Source organism: Physella acuta, unplaced genomic scaffold (genome assembly GCF_028476545.2).
Source record: "Physella acuta isolate Inbredline_101_S28 unplaced genomic scaffold, ASM2847654v3 ptg002048l, whole genome shotgun sequence".
NCBI lineage: Eukaryota > Metazoa > Mollusca > Gastropoda > Physidae > Physella > Physella acuta.
In genome coordinates, this window is record NW_026733551.1 from 40001 (window position 1) to 62890 (window position 22890).

Below are 22890 nucleotides of genomic sequence, written 5' to 3' on the forward strand. Positions count from 1 at the left end.
CATGTGTTTTTGTCATTAGTTTAAATGTCACACGGTGTGGGTGATGGTTTCAATGATGTAAGTTAGTAAAAGTAAAGTATCCTTTGTAACCTGACGGTCCATGGGAAAGGTGAAGTAGAGTTCACTTGTTTTACTCGCTTCGGCTTATGAAGGGATGGTTTTGGTCATCACCATTCCCAGCCGTTTTTACTTTCCCTAACGTGGGCTAGGTACCCAACCGAGCTGGGTGGATTCAACATAATTCTACGGATCTGAACTTTAGACTTTGGGATTAATAATCATCTGCTCAATGTGTGAAAGAAAATATTTGTGGTTTATTTAGATGAAGGCCTGTGGTATCGACAGTGGCGTAGCGAGGTCGGGTGTCACCCGGTGCGGCACTTAATGGTGTCACCCCCCCAGAGGCGTAGCGACCCTTCCCGGGGACAAACTTTCAAATTTTCGATTTGCACCCCCCCCTCAAACTTTCGATTTGCACCCCCCTCAAGTTTTCGATTTGCACCCCCCCTCCCCCCGTTAAACTTTCGATTTGCACCCCCGTCAAGTTTTTCTCTATAAATTTTGCTATTTTTTGCCTTGGTGTCACCCCCCTAAATGGTGTCACCCGGTGCGGTCCGTACCCCCGCCCCCCCCCCCTCGCTACGCCCCTGGGTATCGATACTACTAAACAAGAGCTCGATACATCATGCCGACAGAGGGGTATTGACAGAAGTTCAACAAGGTATCAGACAAGCAGAGTAAAGTAATACTGTTCTCTAAATACCTGGGTCTGTTCAAGTTTTAGTTCTAGTTTATCTCATTTTTTTCATGATATCTTGATTTACCTCTTTACTAGTGGTTTCTATAGTTACCTTCCTTTCCCATTGTTTTTTTAGTTCATCTCCCTTTCTCGCTGCTTTATATTTTACCTCCTTTTCCCATTATTCTCTGGTTTACCTCCCTTTCCTATCATTCTCTTGTTTACCTCCCATCTCATGTTTTCTCCTGTTAACCTCTCTCTGACTTGCGATTCACCAAATTTAGCGATAAACGATAATACAATCTGAAAAATTATTGGTTGCCATTTTTATAAGTTTTTACTGAGAGAATGATCAAAACTATATCTCCATTTTGACCAGAATCTTGCAGAAATACCACCAGTAAAAGATTGATGGAATGACACATTAGTCTGGTATTGTGATTTTGTGAAAAGTTATTTGTATTGTATTTAAACGTTTAATACTATAAACGTTTTTATTCTTGTATTTTAAAATAACGGAAATTACTCAAAATTTGACAGAAGGCAGAAAATTAGTTTTACTTACATGTAAAATTTCATTTATCTATCGGAAATAGTACTCAAGTTATAGACTTTTGAAACATTCAAAGTAGAAAAAGTTCCACTTCCGTTTATCGGAAATTGCTCAAAAGTTGAAACTTATCTACAATTTTGATATAATACTTATATATGAAATTTCATCATCCGAGCTGTAACGGTACTCAAGTTATCATGTTTACAGACACACACACACATACACACACACATAGACATACGGACATGATTGCAAAACTATGTTTTTCCGACTCACGATTACAATACTTTCTCTATAGGCTTACTTCGTGTACGAGAAAGTAAAAAAGCATTCCGTTGTCGTTACATAATGAACAATTACCTCTAGTATCTTCGGAAATATTAAAACTTGTAGTAATAAGTGTAAACAATGGAGTAGCTTCCCTTCATCTGTCTCATAAGTATCATAGTGAAGTTTTTTTTTTATTTGTATTTCTTTCATAACTCTTCGCAGAGTACAGTCTACATTTTCATACAATATTTAACCATGCATCTTCCAACAGTAAGTAAAAAAAAAACTTCTTTAAACCTCTATATAACCTCTATATAGGTTTTAGTTTTAAACTTTTAGATCTGACAAATACATAAACATGTGAAAATTATCAGATTCTACAAGTTTTATTTTAAAAGTTTTACATTTGACAAATACATATCCATAGTGAGTAACCAAAAACAACACTGATTTAATTTTATTTTTTAACTAGTGGTTAAAAATCAAGTTTAAATATCAGAAAGGTTGTTCCAAAGTTTACTGTGTTATACAGCTTGTAGGCATACTAGTAACCTAAATAGTGTAGAAGAAATTAAAAAAAAAATGATAAAACTTGAAACTTGGTTCCTTGAACTTCGTTTCTGTTTTCGAAGTCCTCCTGAAAAATGTAACAATTAAATTTTAAAATTACTTTTGCTGTAAAGAAAATGTTTAATACATTAATCCTATGATCTCGCTCCTACCACGAATCAACAAGTTTTTTTTTAAAGAAATAAGCCACCATGTATCTTATACCGTAAAAGTGGCTAATCTAAAAACTTTTTTTCAAATTGACCAAAGTATTGATATCTGGTGATGCTGTAAAATACCAAACAGTGCAATTATAAAACAACATTAGCTAGCACTGATTGGGCGATATGATATTTGGAAACGGGTGTGTACACCTGTATGTTTAAGGGAATGTCTGTATGTCTATGTTTCTGTGTGAATGTGCATTTCTATATTTTTGTTTAGGCCTACATGCACACATAAAATCCCTATCCCCGAGCTGATTTCCCTTGTCATTATCCTCCTTCGCCTACAAGACTAACCTCTCACCCGAAATTAATATTAATAATAATACTAATAGTAATAATAACGTAATTCTAACATTCAGTCTTAAAAAAAAAAACTACTGGCATTCTCAGTCGATAATACTTAAGAAGTTCCACAGAACAAACCTCCTATGTGCAGGCGTAATTGTTGATAGCGTCGACCAGAGTCTCTTCGCACAAGATTTTCTAAAAAGTGAGAAAAGTTTACACACTAGATTTATAGATTCTTCCGTACCGTAGGCAAATGGTTAAAGTAGGACAAGCACCGTGAATGGAACTAGTAAAGTTGTATAAAGTTGTATAAAGTACATAAGTAAAAAAAGCAGAAAGTAAAGTAGAAACAAAGTGTTGCGTTTTGAATAATCTAAAGTTATGTCTTTAATTAACTCCATTTGGGTGATACTTTAACCTACATATGAACAACTTAGTTTTATTATTTCAGAACATGGTTTTCTTCGTTCCCGCTCGTAAAATTTAAACATGTAATAGGCTAATGATAAATAGAGTGGTCACAAAGAAGAGACTGACTATATAAAGTAACGAGTTAATAAAAAGGCCAAGGCTACAATATTTTCTAAAAGAAACTAGCGCATGAAAAATCCAGCACACAATCCTATATTGTCTGCACATTTTGAATAAACAGCATTTTAATATAAATAAATACAATTTTACTTACACCCTTCATCAAAGCTGATCGGGTCGTCGGCTTCTCACACTGTTAAAAAGAACAAATTTAAATAGGGAATTGTTTTTACGTCTTTTAACCGCAATATTTACATCACGTTTAAGATAACAAAGAATATGATGTGTGCATAAATGACGTCACTCTTTTTTGGACGATTTTTACCCCCCCCCCCTCCTCTCCGTCACCCATCGTTACAAAAAGCTAGACGTCACACCTCAGCCTACACCCCCCATCCCTCAAAATTGCTGTTGCATTTTTCTTAAAACATTGATTTTTTTTTCAAAACTCTTGACTGAGCTCGGTGAACATAAAGCATTTTAATCAATTTCTATTACAGTCAGAGGCGTAGCGACCCTTCCCGGCGCCCGGGGACGAACTTTTCGATTTGCACCCCCCATCAAACTTTCGATTTGCACCCCCCTCAAGATTTTGATTTGCACCCCCCCCTCATCAAACTTTCGATTTGCACCCCCCCTCGAGATTTTGATTTGCACATTTGCACCCCCCCTCAAACTTTCGATTTGCACCCCCCCTCGAGATTTCGATTTGCATTTGCACCCCCCCCCCCCCTCAAACTTTCGATTTGCACCCCCCTCAACCTTTCAATTTATTTTTCCAACCCATTTTGGCGCCCCCTATGGTCGGCGCCCGGGGAAATATGTCCCCCCCGCCCCCCCCCCCCCCACACTCGCTACGCTACTGATTCCAAAACGCGAAATTCGTTTCCTGGCATTACATTTTTATTCTGTGTGACATCTCACTATCTGTACCCCCTCCCCCACACCACACATTGTCACAACATTACGGACTTCTTACCCACAGCCAGTGTGACTTCATTTTAAGGACGACCCTGATAGGTGAGACATGATTTTAAGATAGGGGTCATCCATAAATGACGTCACGCTTTTTTGACGATTTTTACCTCCTCCCCTCCGTCACACGTCGTCACAAAAAGCCAGACCCCCCCCCCCTAAAATGACGTCACACCTCAGCCTACAACCCCCCAAATTGCAGTTGAATTTTTTTTAAACAGCTATATTTTTCCAAAATCTTGTCTGAACTCTGTCAAAATAGAGTATTTTAATCATTGTTATTACAATTTATTAAAACAGTTTTATAAAACGCAAAATAACGTCTGAAATTCTTTTTCTAACATTGCTTTTTTATAACTCAAAAATGTGACGTCGGACCATCTGACCCCCCTCCCCTCATCACACACTGTCACAAAATTACGGACCCCCCCTACGAGTGTGGCGTCATTTATGGACGACCCCATACATCAATACTCTTCAAATGTATATACGGATATCGAACTATTTCTCGCATTATATTGAATTAAAACCATGATGCTAATTTAACATAAAGTGTACATTTAAGAAATACATACGTCGACTCTATCCAAAAACTTCTTGCCCAGATTTAGCATGCTTTTCATGTAAGAAAACTGGGGAACGTCGTGCCAGGTTTTCTGAAAAATGTTTTCACTTCTAGAAGCCAAAATTATCTAGAGGTTTTTCACTAGTAGAGTCCATAATTGTCTAGAGGTTTATCTCTTACAAAAGTACCAAGTATGTTTAATCTACTACAGCTAAACTGTAAGCCACTACTTTCATTGTCAAAGTTTTTCACTAGTAGAGACCATACTTGTCTAGAGGTTTATCCCTTACTAAAGTACCAAGTATGTTTAATCTACTACAGCTAAACTGTAAGCCACTACTTTCAATGTCAATGTTTTTCACTAGTTGAGACCATAATTATCTAGAGCAGTGGTTCCCAACCTTTTTCGAGTGGCGACCCCCTTTCATAAAACGTAAGTGACCCGCGAACCCCATATAAGTAACAAGTCGAAATTAGTAAAGAAAATAATAAGCACTAAATTAATATTTTCTAGTAGACTTTCAATATGAATTATTCTTGATAACTGTTTTAATAAGATAAGCAAAATTACATGCTATTAACAAGCATTAACTAGCATTAACAATTAAATTTTGCACATTTAAAAATTCATCTTGGTATTCATCGGCAATGCTGGTAACATCAAGGAAAGCAGAGAATGGGTGACAATGCAGATTCGTCTTCTTTCAGCTCGGGGAAAATAACGCTGCAGTTCGTTGTCGAGAGATTCAATATGCACAGAATCCTTTAAAATTTTTATCTATTACACCACACTGCAGAGTTTCTCAAACATTGTAGTATTTCAAATATTTATTTTTCCTCGCCAATTTAGCAGCTTTGATGAAAATGCCAAGAGATTACCATGAAAAGAGATAATATTCGTTCCTTTATCAGGTTAAGCTTATGTTGATGTTCAAATATATCTGCTAGGTATGATACTCTCTCAAACCACACCATGTCGTTAAAGTATACCAAAAGGTCTTGTTTCCTTGCACTTCCAAGAACATCTTGATTTCATCTTTCAATTCAAAAACACGATTGACATTTCCTATTGAAAACCAGCGTACTGAAACATGACGCACCATCCGTACAAGCCCCACAGCCGTTTTCCCATTTTAATCCTCCAGTTTCAAAAAACGTATTTATTTTCTCCATGATATCTTCACAAAACATCAACTCTTATTTGCTAACATCTGAATGAATATATTTCACAAAGACAAGCAACTGCGAACACGAACTCAACATCTGTCGATTCGTCAACTTGAAATCAAACAATGGTGAAAGCTTGATTTCATTCTAAATTTGTCTTTTAACATAAGCCGCTGCATAGTATTATTAGACAGAGATATTTGTTGCATCTTTACTGCACTGGAATCCCCAAGAATTAATTTTACCATTTTCAGCATACATGGTTTGATGAGATTTTCTCCTTTGTGTGAGAGGTTTTTTGCTTGGCGATTTCGAATACTACTTCATATGATGCTTGCACTAATGCTGTGTTTTCTTGGTGAAAACGTTCCGTTCGATCAAGTCTCTGACGTTTGCAACTAGCTTCAAGCCGACGACAGAGGCGTAGCGACCCCTCCCGGCGCCCGGGGCGATCTTTCATTTTGGCGCCCCCTATATATATATATATATATATATATATATATATATATATATATATATATATATATATATATATATATATATATATATATATATGCGTGAGTGTGTTTGTGTGTGCGACAGTCTGGAAAAAAAATTAACAACTACGCTGATTGTCGTTCCCTAAAACTTCACTGGACGCCAATTAATTTCCCCTTAAGATGCCGAAACGAATAAAAAGTAGAAAACAAAAGAGCTTAGAACAGTGGGCTCCATCGAACCCGAGAGATTCGGTAATTCAGTCTCAGGGCTTCCGCGGAGGTCAAGACACACACCCGACTCATAGGATTCACGATCGGATTTTGTCATTGTGGACGATACAACTATTAAGGAGGGTTCGGTGATTGTGCACATGAAACTGGTGGGGTCCGGTATTCTAAAAATTTAAGAACCACTGCTTTAGAGTGTATTTTGTAGAAGGTTCAAGCCTTATTTGGTCTACTTTTGGTCGTGTCTTTAGAACAATTTCGATAATAGTAGGCCAATTTTGCATTTTTGAATTATCATTTAGGTTGAACAAAGTAATATTCAGTACAATATACTAATTTTCTACTCTCTTAAAATATTGGCAAAGAGTGTCGCTTCCCACCCACTCGCTCCGACCGTCTGCTATTTTACTGATCGGATAGCGATACAAGAATCTGTTATATTTATTTCTCTTTAATGCAGTGATCCAGGCAAGATGTAACGCAATCAAGTAAAAGTATCTGATCGATCACGATCAAGTTGAGAGAATCGTAAGAATCGTACAAAGAACTAGTCGCGTTATTACTTAGCAACACTGGGTAGTGAAATCGTACATTAAGTGTTAATACAATTGATTTCTTTTCTAAGTGTTAAAAGAGTTATCTAGCAACCGATCCAGTACAAATCCTGCGATTTTTGTTAGTGAAAAAGCGCCCAACTATCTTGGACAAAAATGGTAGAGCGGATTTTAAACGCCACTAACTCTTTTTATGTTACACAATCATAAAATACGCTTTAGTTCAATGGGTTTCTTTTCTGAGTGTTATCGGTTATTTATTCCTTAATCCGGTGTGATTTTTTTCGATTTTAGTCTTCGAAAAAGCGCCCCCCCCCTCCACACATTAAGTGTTAATACAATTGATTTCTTTTCTAAGTGTTAAAAGAGTTATCTAGCAACCGATCCAGTACAAATCCTGCGATTTTTGTTAGTGAAAAAGCGCCCAACCATCTTGGACAAAAATGGTAGAGCGGATTTTAAACGCCACTAACTCTTTTTATGTTACACAATCATAAAATACGCTTTAGTTCAATGGGTTTCTTTTCTGAGTGATATCGGTTATTTATTCCTTAATCCGGTGTGATTTTTTTCGATTTTAGTCTTCGAAAAAGCACCCCCCCCCCCCTCCACCTAGTAAAGCTGGAAAACGGTTTTTCCAGTTATTGTTTCTTAAAGATATACGTTTTACAGTTACACAATCAAGGTAGAAAACAGTTACATCAGTATGCAAAGGCTCTCAGCCGTTAAATTTCTTTACTTTTGACTGTTTATAATTCAAAACTGCAGCTTAAAATGAGCTTTTAATTTTTTTTCTACCCCTTTTGGCGCCCCCTTAGGGTCGGCGCCCGGGGCGGCCGCCCTCCCCGCCCTCCCCTAGCTACGCCTCTGGCCGACGAAAGAACTGCATATCTTTTTGGTGTGTTCTAAATGACTCGTCTCAAATTGACGTTTGGAAGTTTTCACAGACTCCTGACTAAGAACAACTTTGCACAGTACAAATTGTTTATTCTCTATTCCATTTCCAGTGATGTTAGTAATGCCGAATTTCAAATATTTTTCTAAATATTTATGTTTTTTATTCATTGCTAGAGTTTAGTCTACCAGTTGGCGACCCCTCAGATCTAGAGGTTTATCTCTTACTAAAGTACCAAGTATATTTAATCTACTACAGCTAAACTGTAAGCCACTACTTTCATTGTCAATGTTTTTCACTAGTTGAGACCATATTTATCTAGAGGTTATCTCTTACTAAAGTACCAAGTATGTTTAATCTACTACAGCTAAACTTTAAGCCACTACTTTCATTGTCAAAGAAAGGGCTTACCGCTGCCTCGTTGACGTCGGTTGGGTCCTCTTTAATATCCTAAAGAAAATTGTACACAAGTAAACGCCAAATTGAATGTTCTCTAATATTAAGTCTATCTTAAATTTAATGCAAATGGACCGACAAAGATACGGTTAGTTTTTGTTTAGAAGTCATGTCTGAGCTATACGTATTGTAAAATGTTTGGCTATTTGATAAACATTATTAAAATTTATGTTGAAGTTTGGAAAGTTTAATTAAAACAAATCGGGAAATAATTAGGATAAGATGGTAATGAGGGTTATAGATGGCAATGTAGAGACATATTGACACACACGTTTCAACACCATAGCGACTATAGACATGCCTATCTTCATAACATAGAGACATTAAGACATAAAGACACACACTTCACCCTAAGAGACATAAAAAACACGCCCATCTCTACAACATAACGACACAGAGACACGCCCATCTCCATAAAATAGAGACACGCCCATCTCTACAACATAGAGAGATATACACGCCCATCTCCTCAACATAACGACTTATAGACACACGCACAAACAGTAATTACAATGTAGTTAAACATATTATACCACAGCTTCCTCCTCTTGATTTTCCTCTTCGCCAGCCTCATGTAAGAGAAGAAAAAAATTACCTAGCTACATGAGAGATTCCAGCTGTTTTATCCCTTCACACTTTAGCAGTGCAATTACTCAACTCAACGTGGGTTTTTTTAAAAATTTCTAATGACATCGTTGGCGTAGCTGAACCAAATTATTGCAAAGAACGCTATATAAATACTGGTGTTTAAATTTCGCATACAGCGCTATAAAAATACAGGAATTTAACTGTCGCGCATACAACTACTGGAATTTACCGCATTATTATTATTATTATGGTCTGATACTTCGTCTATATAATGCCATCAGGGTTAATGACCAAATAGACTACACTATGCTTGTTATGACTAGAAAGATTACTACCTATACACTTCTAACCTTGTACTAATCTCACCCCCCCCCCTTCTCCAGTCCCCTTATAAAAAAACGTCTCATATAATACATGATTTTTAGAAATCTTTAGTCCTAACATTAAAAAGTATTCTGAAACTTTTATAACTGACCCAGATGTCACTCCCTCCCCCCTGCATACGATACTGAATTGACCCCTATAGACTAATTAACGGTTGGACGACTGAGCCCTGATTTCCTCAGCGCATGGGTAGCTACTCGCAAAGGTTGTTTTGTTGCCCGTGTATCTGGCCAATTCTCTCCACCCAGCGGCATCATCTGTTTCGCATGATCTTCCAAACGGAAACCTAAGCTGGTAATTTTATCGCCTTAAGAAGTTTGACTTAATTTTCTTGCATAAACAAGTTACTCTCTCCAGCTATCGAGACTCGTCTGGTTTGAAATCAGAATAAAATGTTCATGGGCAGGTGAAGTAGAGTTCGCCTGTTTCGGTGACCTGGGCATATGAAGGTATAGTGTGATCAGCACTATGCTAAGCCACCTTTACTTTTCCTAACCTGAGTTAGGTATCCATTAGAGCTGAGTACACTCAGGGACATTCTATTGACTTGAACCCTGATTACTTGAACCCTGATTCGAACTCGAGATATTCGGGTTAGCAGTCTAGCGCCCTACTGCAAGACCACACCTGGGCCTACAGCAACGTGTAATGAATGCCACTGTTTCACATTTTTTACCCCAGTCCTCGGTTGTTGCTTGAAGAGGGGGGGGGAGATTTACATACCTCACACGCCTCAACCCCACTAACCCCCCGACCCCACTAACCCCTGTAGAAAACAGTACTCACAGATGGAGGGCAGGTTTTAAAGTTGACGACATCAGCCATATACTGGACACACTTTTCAATCTGGACATTTTTAAACACAAAAAAAAAATCACAAAGACACTTGAAAATAAATACAATGTATTAAAAAAGGTATTTCAAACAAAAATTACACAGTGGATTAAAGAAAAATATTTTCAAAAATCTTTTATCACATTTAGTTGTTATTTGTCGAGTTACAGTTTTTTGAATCCTTCGAATGGTTACATGTTTTAATAAAAAAAAAACTGCATTTTTTCGAGTTTTTTTGGCTTTTCCGGGAAATCCAGGAAGGAATTCCGGGAATTTTTTTGGCCCACAATCATCCTCGGAACTTGCTTAACATATTTGCTTTTGGAACTAGTCCTCGATATTGCTTCGTTGAGGAGGAGATACGACTTAAAGCTGCGGACACACATCCATCCAGAAATAACGAGATAATAATCGCAATTGTCAGTATGGAAATTGCGCTAAAAAGTAAGTACGTTGGAGTTCGTATATTCTGAAAAATAATTAGTCATCATTTCAAACTCGAAACATTTTCCGGAAGTAATTTGACAACGTTTTGGCTTTTAAAGAAGATATAAAAAGAAAATTTTGGATTTGGCTAAAAACCTGGAGTAAGAAAGGAGAACTCACTTTGAAAGTAGCTTTAGGTATAATATTTGGTATGAAGCGTTCACACTGAAAGTATTCAAATATTTATTAACGGAGACAGGACAAATGATATCAGAACAAATGATCTGAGACAAAATATCCAAGACAAAATATCTCACGGACAAATAATCTCAGGACAAATTATCTCACGGACAAAAGATACCAGGACAAAATATACCAGGACAAACTATGCCATGGACAAATGATCTCAGACAAAACATCTCACAGTAAAATATTTATAGTATTTAGGATTACTTTAGTCGATTTTAATTTTTTTAATGTCATAAGGATATATTTGTTTTAGACGTATTTATTGTGAGATACTACATGAATGACTTAAACTTAATAAACAAACCTTACAAAGACTGAGTAAACACTTTAAAAAAAAGGAATTTATATGAAAGTATTAGACATAAAAATGCAAGACAAATACAATGATTAAGCTGTAAATTTACCAAATTAATTTCGAAACACGTGAATTAGTTTACAAAAGGGAAGTTTGGGTCTACAGGTTCGTAATATGAAATTCGTGTTTTTTATTGCATCGTCAACGCTGGCTGTTGATCAAACAGCGTAAATCTGACTTTAAACAAAAGTGCCTATGCCATCTTCGATGTAAAGAAAGAGGCCGCAGCTGAGCAATCAGCACTGATAGTGCTTAGTTTGCATGCACACAATGAATAACAACTCCGCAATAGCCGCTGTCGTTAAACAAGCATGTGTCAACTGATCACTAAGGTGTGACCGAAATATAACAATTTACTTTAGATGCTGGTTGTATTGTCCACGGTGGGCGGATGTGACAAACCTATGCGACAAACTTTTTCCCACAATTATTATGTGTAAAAAATGTAAGTAAAATCCTTAACACAGTCTATTTTTAAAATGTTAAAATAGACTAAAATAATCTCAAATACTATAACAGATTACCGTGAGATATTTTGTCTGAGATATTTTTTCTTTAGATTAATTGTCCATGGTATCATTTGTCCTGATATTATGTCCTGATATATTTTGTCCTGATATCTTTTGTCCGTGAGGTCATTTGTCCTGAGATCATTTGTCATGGAACCATATTAACAAAATACGTTATTGAATAAGTACACATATTATATTAGCCCTTATATATTCACAGATAAGTTATTTATGTTATATGCATTTATATATATATATATATATATATATATATATATATATATATATATATATATATATATGTATATGTTATATATACACGTATAAATGTCATATATATATATATATATATATATATATATATATATATATATATATATATATATATATATATATATATATAACCTACCCCCCAATTGCTGGTGAATCCCTTGGCAAAAGCAAGAAAGTCTGGAAGTTTGAATTCAGAGACTAGAGTCGTGACAGCCTAAGTCGAATTTACAAATGAAAATATACAAGTTTGTGATTGAAGTAACAACTTTGGCATTCAGACTTTTCCTAACACTCTCTAAATGTTTTCTTTTTTTTCTTTTACCACCATCAACGACCTGACACTGAAATACCCCATCCACTACAACCCCACCGTTAACTGTCTGAAACTCAACTACCCGACCCACAACTTCCCACTTTATCCACCTCTGCCTCCCCCAACACCTACAATAACAAACTCACAGTTTTGACGTGTGCCAACTTTACTCTCAGTCTATCTACGGGTATCGACATTTGATAGGCCTTTAGAACAAACAAAAAATTAATTATTTTCAAAGATTAGATGTTTATAACATGCACATAGGTATTTTACTTTAATAAAAACACACGCACCCATTTAATCTAAATGAAATAAAGTAAATATTTACAGAAAATCGAAGACTAACTTTTAAAGTTACCGATTTTCATATAAAAATTTTGTTCTGTAATCTGTAAATTACTATTTTCAAAAACAAACTCAAAAGCTGTCATTAAATGGTATATAATAATATTAGAGGTGTTCCAGGCATCACCTCGCCTACCAGTACCCGAACAAAATAGAATTTATGGAGAAAATATATACTTTTACCATTGTCCGCCCTACCCCCAATGAAAATTTAGTCCGCTCACCACAATTTTCACATGCCGATCCCCCCTCCTCCATCTCTGAATACAATATCTAAACGTAACACTGCAAGATAATAATTTCTAATGTACAATTTACGTTTTCCCCAACTAAAAATATGATCCGTTGTCAATAGAAAGTTATTGATAAATTGTAATGTACGCTATAATTTAAATTCAAAGCTTACAAATTGTCCCATGAGTAAGAGGATTGTCCTGTTGGATAGCGTGAACTGTAGAGATACAACAAAAGCTGATTTTAATTATGTAACCTGATGTTATCTGCCCTCAACAACAAACTACAGCCACAAAATGTTATCACCTCCCTTTATCAAAATGAAATATGAGTTATCTTTTACTTGGATTACACAACATCCACATTGTCATTATATTTTCCCTTTTGTTCCCAAGGACGTGGACCATCACTGATTGATAATTTTATAATTTAAAATAATTTAAAAATAGTATCAAACTAAAAACGTGACTAAAGTTGTTAGAAAAACGATTACAATTGGCAGGCCTTTAGTTGGTTTGTTTTTCGGAAATTAAAAAAAAAAAAAAGCTGGAGTCATCTCCCCTAAGCTTTCTCGAATATTCTTATATAACACTACGGGGATGGCAACTCAGGATATAGACCAGATTTTTAAATTTTTAAAATACAATATAATTTAGTAAAAAATAATAATTGCGCACAAAGTGAACAGCAAACAATATGTGTATAAAAGTGCGGAATATTAGTATTTTATAAATTCATATTAGTTTTTTGAGAAATCGGAAATAGCGTAAATTTCTACTTCCTGTCAACGGAAACTATTAAAAATTTGAAAGAGGGCAGCAAATTAGATCTTTTTACTTATTTGTGAAATTTCGTTTATCTATCTGAAAAAGTACTCAAGTTATAGGCTTTTGAAAAACCAAAAGTAGAATAAGTTCCACTTTCGGTTACCGGAAATCGCTGAAAAGTTGATACAGAACTACTAATTTGATATAATACTTATATATGAAATTTCATCATCCTAGCTTTAACGGTACTCGAGATATCGTGTTTACAGACATACACATACACACACACACATACACACACATACACACACAGACATAATGACAAAATTGCAAAACTGAGTTTTTCCGACTCAGGGAGTTTTTGCGCGATTACAATACTTCGTCTATACTTCGCATACGAGAAAGTAAAAAAAAAATACAATGTGTGAAATATTTCTGTCTTGTTTGCTTATTCATGAATGGGATAAACGATAAAAGCATTGGGTTAAGTTTAGCTTGGTGTATTATACTTTTATAGTATATAAAAAGATATTTCGTTTAAAAATTATGTTGATAACGTAACGAGTTGCCTTCTTATAAAAAGATATTTCGTCTAAAATGATGTTGATAACGTAACGAGTTGCCTTCTTATAAAAAGATATTTCGTCTAAAATGATGTTGATAACGTAACGAGTTGCCTTCTTATAAAAAGATATTTCGTCTAAAAATGATGTTGATAACGTAACGAGTTGCCTTCTTTTTACCCACTTGACACGTTGGGCAGAAGGCCTATGTCCTTTTATAAAGGGAAATATTTTTTAATTAACCAAAAATTGATTTCACAAACTTTAATCTAAGTAATCAGTTAATGTGTTTAAAAATTGCCATAGTAATTCTGAAATGTAGGATATATCGCGCCATAATTTAAATGTGGATACATTTATATTAATAGTTTTAAATGTTTAATGAGCAATTTTTATTACTTTCTTGTATATACGAAGTATAGAGAAAGTCTTGTAATCGTGCAAAAAAAAAAATCGAGATTTTCACAAATCTCGACGTTTTACACCTCACGTAATTTCGCATTCTTGTCCGTATGTCTGTGTGTCTGTGTGTGTGTGTGTGTGTGTGTGTGTCTGTCTGTGTGTAAACACGATAACTTGAGTACCGTTACAACTAGGGGGATGAAATTTCATACATAAGTATCAAAATCGTAGAGTGATTTCCGATAACCGGAAGTGGTACTTTTTCTACTTTGAATTTTTAAAAAGCCTATAACTTGAGTACTATTTCAAATAGATAAATGAAATTTCACAAGTAAGTAAAAGATCTAATTCTCTACCTTCTTTCAAATTTTGAGTAATTTCCGTTTGACCGGAATTACTAATTTACGCTATTTCCGATTTCTAAAAAAAACGCATGTTAATTTATAAAGTACTAATAATATTGCGCACTATTATGCACATTCAAAATAAAAACGTTTTTTATCGGAAACTTTTCCTCAATAGAAATGTTTAAAACTTACAGGAGGCGCTTCATCTTGTGCTCTGTCGTTCACATCTCGTAATGAGTTCTACGTTGATTATATTTAAAAAAGGATAGAATAGCACGATTATTAGCAAATTTTAAATTAGATATCTACCGAATTAAAATTTTAATATAATTATAATACAAGAGATCTCTATTACAAAATGCAAATATTTTGTCTTTAGTTTTACAAAAGACACTTTGAAAAAAAACCACGGAATTAAGCCAGAATATCAAATAACACAACACGAAGTAAAATAACCCTTCTAATTTTTTTCTGTAACTTGATATAAGTAATCAATATTGTTACTTGTGACATTTTTTTATAACAATCTTCTTTATAGTTAAATAATTGCTAGTAATAGACAAGACAATATAAGAAAACGGATTACTGTAACTTTCGAACCAAATAATTTAATCATAGCAAATACTTTTAATAAAAACTTACATATCCAACTGGGTCTAATGGTTTCTAAAAAAACGGAAAGATGTACTTTTAATATAAAAAGTCAAAATTATCGGTGTGATCTTAAAAGTTTGATATTTATTTGCGTAAAATGAGTTTGAAATAATATATGATTTAATAGTATATTATGAATAATTGAATTAAAAAATATAATATAATATTTAAAGTAACTTGTTGTTAAAGTACTCTTGAAAAATAAAAATAAAAAGCTGCTTCCAACATACATGCTCTTCCTTATTTGCTGCATTCTGAAATAAAAAACAACAACATAAGTTGTAATATTTTTATTTAAAAAATTATTAAATGTTATTTACCAGTTAATTAATTGTGATGTCAAAGGCTATGCGTACCTTTAAATTCATAATTACCAACAATTAAATGTTGAAAAATAGGTAGCATCGAATTATTCCTATTGCTCATATCAAAGTGAAAGTCATATATGCAAATACTCTGCTAAATCAGCGCATTGTTAAAAAGAATTTTGAAAGGTTATAGCTTACGAGAATGTGACATTAACAATGAAAAAATAATATTGTGAATTTTAATTTCAGAATTTTTTCTTTACGACTACGTTTTAAAATAATTTCGTATTTTAGGTAGTTAATAGGACAATCCAAATTTAGTTGTTAACGGTCAATTATTAAAGTGTCCTAAAAAGAATGTAAGAACTTACTGATTTTTTTCCAAAAGTTCCACTGACATAGTTTAGTTGAGAGCTCTAGGTAATAATAATACATTTCAAACATTAACATTTAAAGCGTAATTGTTTCTCAATAATATTAAAATATCTCTCTTTTTTCAAAATGTGTTTCAATATTTATTTCGAATTTTGTTTTTTTAAAGTGATTTTGCTTAGAATGCGATTAAAAGTTTGAAAATACTTTCATAGCGATCAGAATGTGCTTAAGATTAAAAATAAATTATAATAATAAGTTCTACACATGTATGGTAAAATAAGGGTAGCATAATATTTGTATTTTTTTTCAAGCCTTATAAAATAAATTGTTAAAATTTATTTGGAACAATAAAAGCAACTTACAAGACCAGTAGACTTGCTCTTCATATCGTCCTAGATTACACGGAATTTAAAAAGAAGTAAGAAAAAAATTCAACACAGTTTTTATAGTTGCATTGTTATGTTTCAAGTTATAAACAGGAAAAGTTACTATGACTTAAAAATTAAAATAATCACTCACACAATACAAACTATATTTAAAAAAAAGATTATCAGTGTAAAAAAAAAATAAAAACATACCATTCCGAAGGGTCCCCTAGATTGCTAATCAAAAAGAAAAACAATTTAAGGGGATAGGCTCCCGAAAAAAACGGAGAAAAAAACTTTTTAAGTAATACGCCTTTTTCATTTATTTGTGTATGTATAAGTTAGGGTACTTAAGGAAAAATATTTGGATGTACCAGGGACTCTTCTGAAAATATGGTTGCCATGGAAACGGCGGCCATCTTGGAAAAACTACCTTTTGTGGAGTTCTAAAATTTCCTAAAGTAACAAATAAACCGCCCATATAATCATTGATCCTTATTGTACTAACACCAATAGAGTCAGCTGGCTAATTTCTGTAACCAAAAAACAGCTAGAAATATTTTTTTCAAATTTTCAAAAAAATATGTGGTGAAATTCCATTGAATTTAGCATTATTTTCATTGGAATTTCGTCACACCAAACTTTGAAAATTAAAAAAAAATATTTCTAGAGTGATTTCTGTTACAAAAACTAGCCAGCTGACTCTATTAGCGTTAGTACAAGAAGGATCAATGGTTATATAGCCGATATTTATGTTAGTTTATGAAATTTTAGAACTCCAGAAAATGATGTTTTTTTCAAGATGGCCGCCGTTGCCATGGCAACCATATTTTCAAAAAAGTCCCTGATGCATGGAAATATTTTCCTTCAAGTACCCTAAGTTGGATATACACAAATGAATCAATAAAAGGTTTTACTTAAGAAGTTGGTTTTTTCTGGAGCCTACCCCCTTAAAAAAAAATGTTTACTTTTTCAAATCAAATTTTATTACAATGATTAAGTTTAATAAATCTTTGATGCGATGCTTTGGTAAGTTTAACAAATACTTTTAATTCAAAATTATGCGTAAAAAAAAGTAAACAAAACCATATTGACAGTAAAAAAAAAAGTTCAAATCAACTGAAATCATCGTACATACTATTAAAATTTTGCTGTGAGATAGTTTGTCTGACGTCATTTGTCCATGGTATAAATTGTCCTAATATATTTTGTCCTGTTATCTTTTGTCCGTAAGATCATTTGTCTTGGGATCATTTGTCCTGAGATCATAATTTTGTCCTTTCACCATATTATGTACACACACACACACATATATGTATATATATATATATATATATATATATATATATATATATATATATATATATATATATATATATATATATATATATATATATATATATATATATAAAAGCAATGTATGTGTGTCTCTGTGTGTGTGTGTGTGTGTGCCTTTTATGCATTACCACACCTCTTATCACATCGCCGTGAAACTTTGGGAAGTTGTTGAGAATATTCCTGTGGAGGTTTCTGCGAAAAAAAATCTTTTAAACTCGCAGGGGTGGCGCCCCGACAGGGCGCGACTTATTTGCTCTCTATAGACGGTATATAAAAATAAAAGTTGATTGCGGTTACACACTGTTTATCCGATGGCCATCAAACTTTAGGGAGTTTATTAGAACACTACATGGAAGGGTTCTGCAAGAAAAATCTTTTTTAATTTCGCAAAGGCGGCGCCACGGAAGGGTGCGATTTTTCTCTAGATACAGTATATAAAAATAATAAAAGTGAAATGTACTAACACCGTTCACATGATTGCCATGAAACTCATGGAAGATGTTGAGAATACTCCTGGAAAGGTTTCTGTGCAAAAACAAATCGAATTCGCAGGAGTGGCGCCCCGGTAGGGCACGATTTGTTTTCTCTATATACGGTATATAAAAAAATAAAAGTCGATTTCGATTTCGGTTTGACTCCATTCATCCGATCGCCATGAAACTATGTTGAGTTGATTAGAACACTCCAGGTGAGGTTTCTGTAAAAAAATATTTTGCAAGGGCGGCACCCCAGGAGGAAGAGATTCATCTCTATATAGGATATATTAAAATAAAAAAAAGTCGAAAGCGGTTTGAAATCGTTTATCTGAGTTCCATACAATTTTGGGGAGTAAATGAATACTCCCGTGAAGGTTTCTGGGGGGGGGGGGATTTAATTTCGCACGGGCAGCCCGGCAGGATGCGATTTGGCGCCCTGTTCTTTCCCGTGAGTGCTATGGCGACTACGTATGTTCTTAACAGTGTGATAGACAATTTATAAGATGGAACGTTACAGTCGCTCACTAATTTGAATCAGGCGTGTCCGGCGGCGCCATGGTAGGATGCGATTTGGCTGCGAAAATTTTTTTCAATTTCCGCCCCCAAAGGCTCACATAAGCCGGTGAGGGCCCTGTTATATATTTTTTAAAAATAATCACATACATTAACCAAGGTTAGATAGATTATTAACTGGGTTGTTTCATTTTGTCCATAAAAAATCCAAACAGTTTCGTCACTTTGCGAATGATGCTATTGGCATCTATTTTTAGACGATCCAATCAGAAATTGAGATCGAGCTTCTAATAATGCACCATTAGTAACACTAACAAATTACATCAGTAACACTGATGTTTATAAGACATGAAATACATTTTTTCTTATGTGTTAAAGAAAACATCCTGCTGATTCGTGTCACTTTAGCGAATGACACAATCTGCATCATTGTTTCAGGATACTAAGTGGCGCTCTGGGTTATGCTGCGAGCACCTTGGCGCCTATGTTAATTTTAAGTAGCCAGTAATCGTGGGGGGCTCCCGAGAGCGCCTCTCTACTTCTCTGACACATGGGCGGTCACCGAAGTGTGTTCTACCTCATTATTTCGGTGAGTGATTAATGTACACTCAAGGTTTTCATGAGGTAGTGTAGGTAAACCCGTGTCCCGATATTTATGATCCAAGCGCAGGCATTGTTTACATTTGAATAACTCTGTTTTAGAAAACAAGGTCACGCGTCTAAGAACATAGGATTGGCAACGCATTGACGAAACCTTCTTATATAATTCGTCAGACTTTCTTCGATACCCGAGGCAACGCCGGGACGGGTACGCTAGTATAGGCTATATATATATATATATATATATATATATATATATATATATATATATATATATATATATATATATATATATATATATATATATATATATATATATATATAAAGCACTTCCCGGCGCCACAGGCGCTTCAAATTTGGCAGGATCCTGCCATGGGGCAATAGAACACGAGGGTCGGTGCCGGTTGGCCGGAAAGGGGGTCAAAACTGACTTCGACTGACTCGATTATTACGGAAATTTTTTTTTGCCAAACGACCCCCCTTAATATTTTGTGGGGGTTGGTAGGAGAACGCCTAGGGTTGTCAAAAAAAAAACTCGGCATATCTGGGAAAACTTCGTAAAGTCGTCAAAACTGACCAGTCGTATTTTCCTATATAATCTTGGTATTTTATGGGAAAAAACAGCGTAATTTTGACACAATTTGTAAGGTACTTAACCTCTGTATATCTGGCTAATTTTTTGCATGCACCTCTAAAGAGCATTAGCAATTCAATACTAAAATAAAAAATGCGATGAACTTACTGGCAATAATCCAAACAAACTAGAGGCTATATTTATCACAGCGTCCTAGATTAAAAATAAAATTTTTAAAATGTTTTTAAGTCTAAAAATGTACACACACGGAAATTAAAGCAAAAAAATAAATTAACCGGGAGTGATCTCCCCTAAACTTTCTCGAATATTCTTATATAACTCGGAACTTAGACATGATTTTCAATTACTTAAACTTTTAAAAATAGAGTAGAATCTCGTAAAAAAAAATAAATAAATAAATAAATAAAATAAAAAATTAACTTACCGTTAGATAGGTATCAGGTAGTCTCTATGAAAATAAAGCAACCGATTTTCGAAAAAAAAAATTAAAATAGTAAAATAATGTTTTTTAAAATCATTTTTTCATAAGTCGATATTAAAATAAAAGTTTGGTTTACAGTTTACATGTTTTACATAAAAGTAATTGAAATCTTACCCGTGCATCTTTGTCGGATAAAGGCTATAATACATACAGAGGCGTAGCGACCCTACCCAGCGCCCTGGGACAAACTTTTCGATTTGCACCCCCACCCCTCAAGATTTCGATTTGCATCCCCCCTCAAACTTTTGATTTGCACCCCCCCCCCACCCGTCAAGATTTCGATTTGCATCCCCATCCCTCAACCTTTCAATTTATTTTTCCAACACATTTTGAAGCCCCCTAAGGTCGGCGCCCGGGGAAATTTGTCCCCCCCCCGCCCCCCCCCCTCGCTACGCTACTGAATACATAAACAAAACTTGTTAGAAATCAGACTAGTTCTTTTATCTCTATATCTTTATATATATATATGTTCATATATATATATATATATATATATATATATATATATATATATATATATATATATATATATATCTTTATATATATATATGTTCATATATATATATATATATATATATATATATATATATATATATATATAATATGTAATATACATATATATATATATATATATATATATATATATATATATATATATATATATATATATATATTTATATTTATATATATATATATATAATAAATTTAGCAGTGAGACATTTTAACCTACCCAAAAATTATTGGTGATAAACTTGGCATTATCAATCAACTCTGGACTTTTCAATACGGGGTCTAGACTCTTTACAGCCTAAGTCAAATTTACGACAGTTTAAAAAAATGAAAACATGCAAGTTTGTGATTGATGTAACGGCTTTGGCAATCAGACTTCTCCTCACACTCTCTAAATATTTTTACTTTTTTTTCTTTAACCACCCTCAGCTACCTAACCTTCAAATACCCCAGCCACCAAAACCCCACCCTTAACCACCCCACCCTCAAATACTCTACCTTCAAGTACCCCAACCTCAACTACCCCACTGCCATCAACTACCCCAACTGCCATCAACTACCCTTAACTACCCCACTCAACCACCCCACCCACATCTTACCCACCCACAACTACCTAACTCTCTTTTTATCTACCTCTGCCTCCCCCACCACCTATAAAAACAAACTCACATATCGGACGTTTCAAACATTAACATTTAAAGCGTAATTGTTTCTCAATAATATTAAAATATCTCTCTTTTTTCTAAATGTGTTTCAATATTTATTTCGAATTTTGTTTTTTTAAAGTGATTTTGCTTAGAATGCGATTAAAAGTTTGAAAATACTTTCATAGCGATCAGAATGTGCTTAAGATTAAAAATAAATTATAATAATAAGTTCTACACATGTATGGTAAAATAAGTGTAGCATAATATTTGTATTTTTTTTTCAAGCCTTATAAAATAAATTGTTAAAATTTATTTGGAACAATAAAAGCAACTTACAAGACCAGTAGACATGCTCTTCATATCGTCCTAGATTACACGGAATTTAAAAAGAAGTAAGAAAAAAATTCAACACAGTTTTTATAGTTGCATTGTTATGTTTCAAGTTATAAACAGGAAAAGTTACTATGACTTAAAAATTAAAATAATCACTCACACAATACAAACTATATTAAAAAAAAAGATTATCAGTGTAAAAAAAATTAAAAACATACCATTCCCAAGGGTCCCCTAGATTGCTAATCAAAAAGAAAAACAATTAAAAAAAAAATGTTTACTTTTTCAAATCAAATTTTATTACAATGATTAAGTTTAATAAATCTTTGATGCGATGCTTTGGTAAGTTTAACAAATACTTTTAATTCAAAATTATTATGCGTAAAAAAAAGTAAACAAAACCATATTGACAGTAAAAAAAAAGTTCAAATCAACTGAAATCATCGTACATACTATTAAAATTTTGCTGTGAGATAGTTTGTCTGACGTCATTTGTCCATGGTAAAAATTGTCCTAATATATTTTGTCCTGTTATCTTTTGTCCGTGAGATCATTTGTCTTGGGATTATTTGTCCTGAGATCATAATTTTGTCCTTTCACCATATTATGTATACACACACATACCTA

At 34.0% G+C, this 22890-nt stretch overlaps 1 protein-coding gene across 1 annotated transcript; it reads right to left on the reverse strand.

Annotated features, from left to right (window-relative positions):
• Positions 1 to 1946: 1946 nt before the first annotated feature.
• On the reverse strand, positions 1947 to 22498 carry LOC131931889 (uncharacterized). Its single transcript, XM_059288716.1, has 22 exons — positions 22482 to 22498; positions 22267 to 22296; positions 21504 to 21581; positions 20717 to 20740; positions 20440 to 20484; positions 16984 to 17007; positions 16768 to 16797; positions 16402 to 16446; positions 15953 to 15976; positions 15711 to 15734; positions 15261 to 15308; positions 13162 to 13206; positions 12554 to 12613; positions 12231 to 12308; positions 10889 to 10933; positions 10235 to 10294; positions 9010 to 9045; positions 8432 to 8470; positions 4708 to 4788; positions 3312 to 3350; positions 2762 to 2821; positions 1947 to 2199 (listed from the first exon to the last, which is right to left on the reverse strand). The coding sequence occupies exons 1-21, from the start codon at positions 22482 to 22484 to the stop codon at positions 2765 to 2767; spliced, it is 915 nt and encodes a 304-aa protein (XP_059144699.1). The 5' UTR covers positions 22485 to 22498; the 3' UTR covers positions 1947 to 2199; positions 2762 to 2764.
• Between the last annotated feature and the right edge of the window lie 392 nt (positions 22499 to 22890).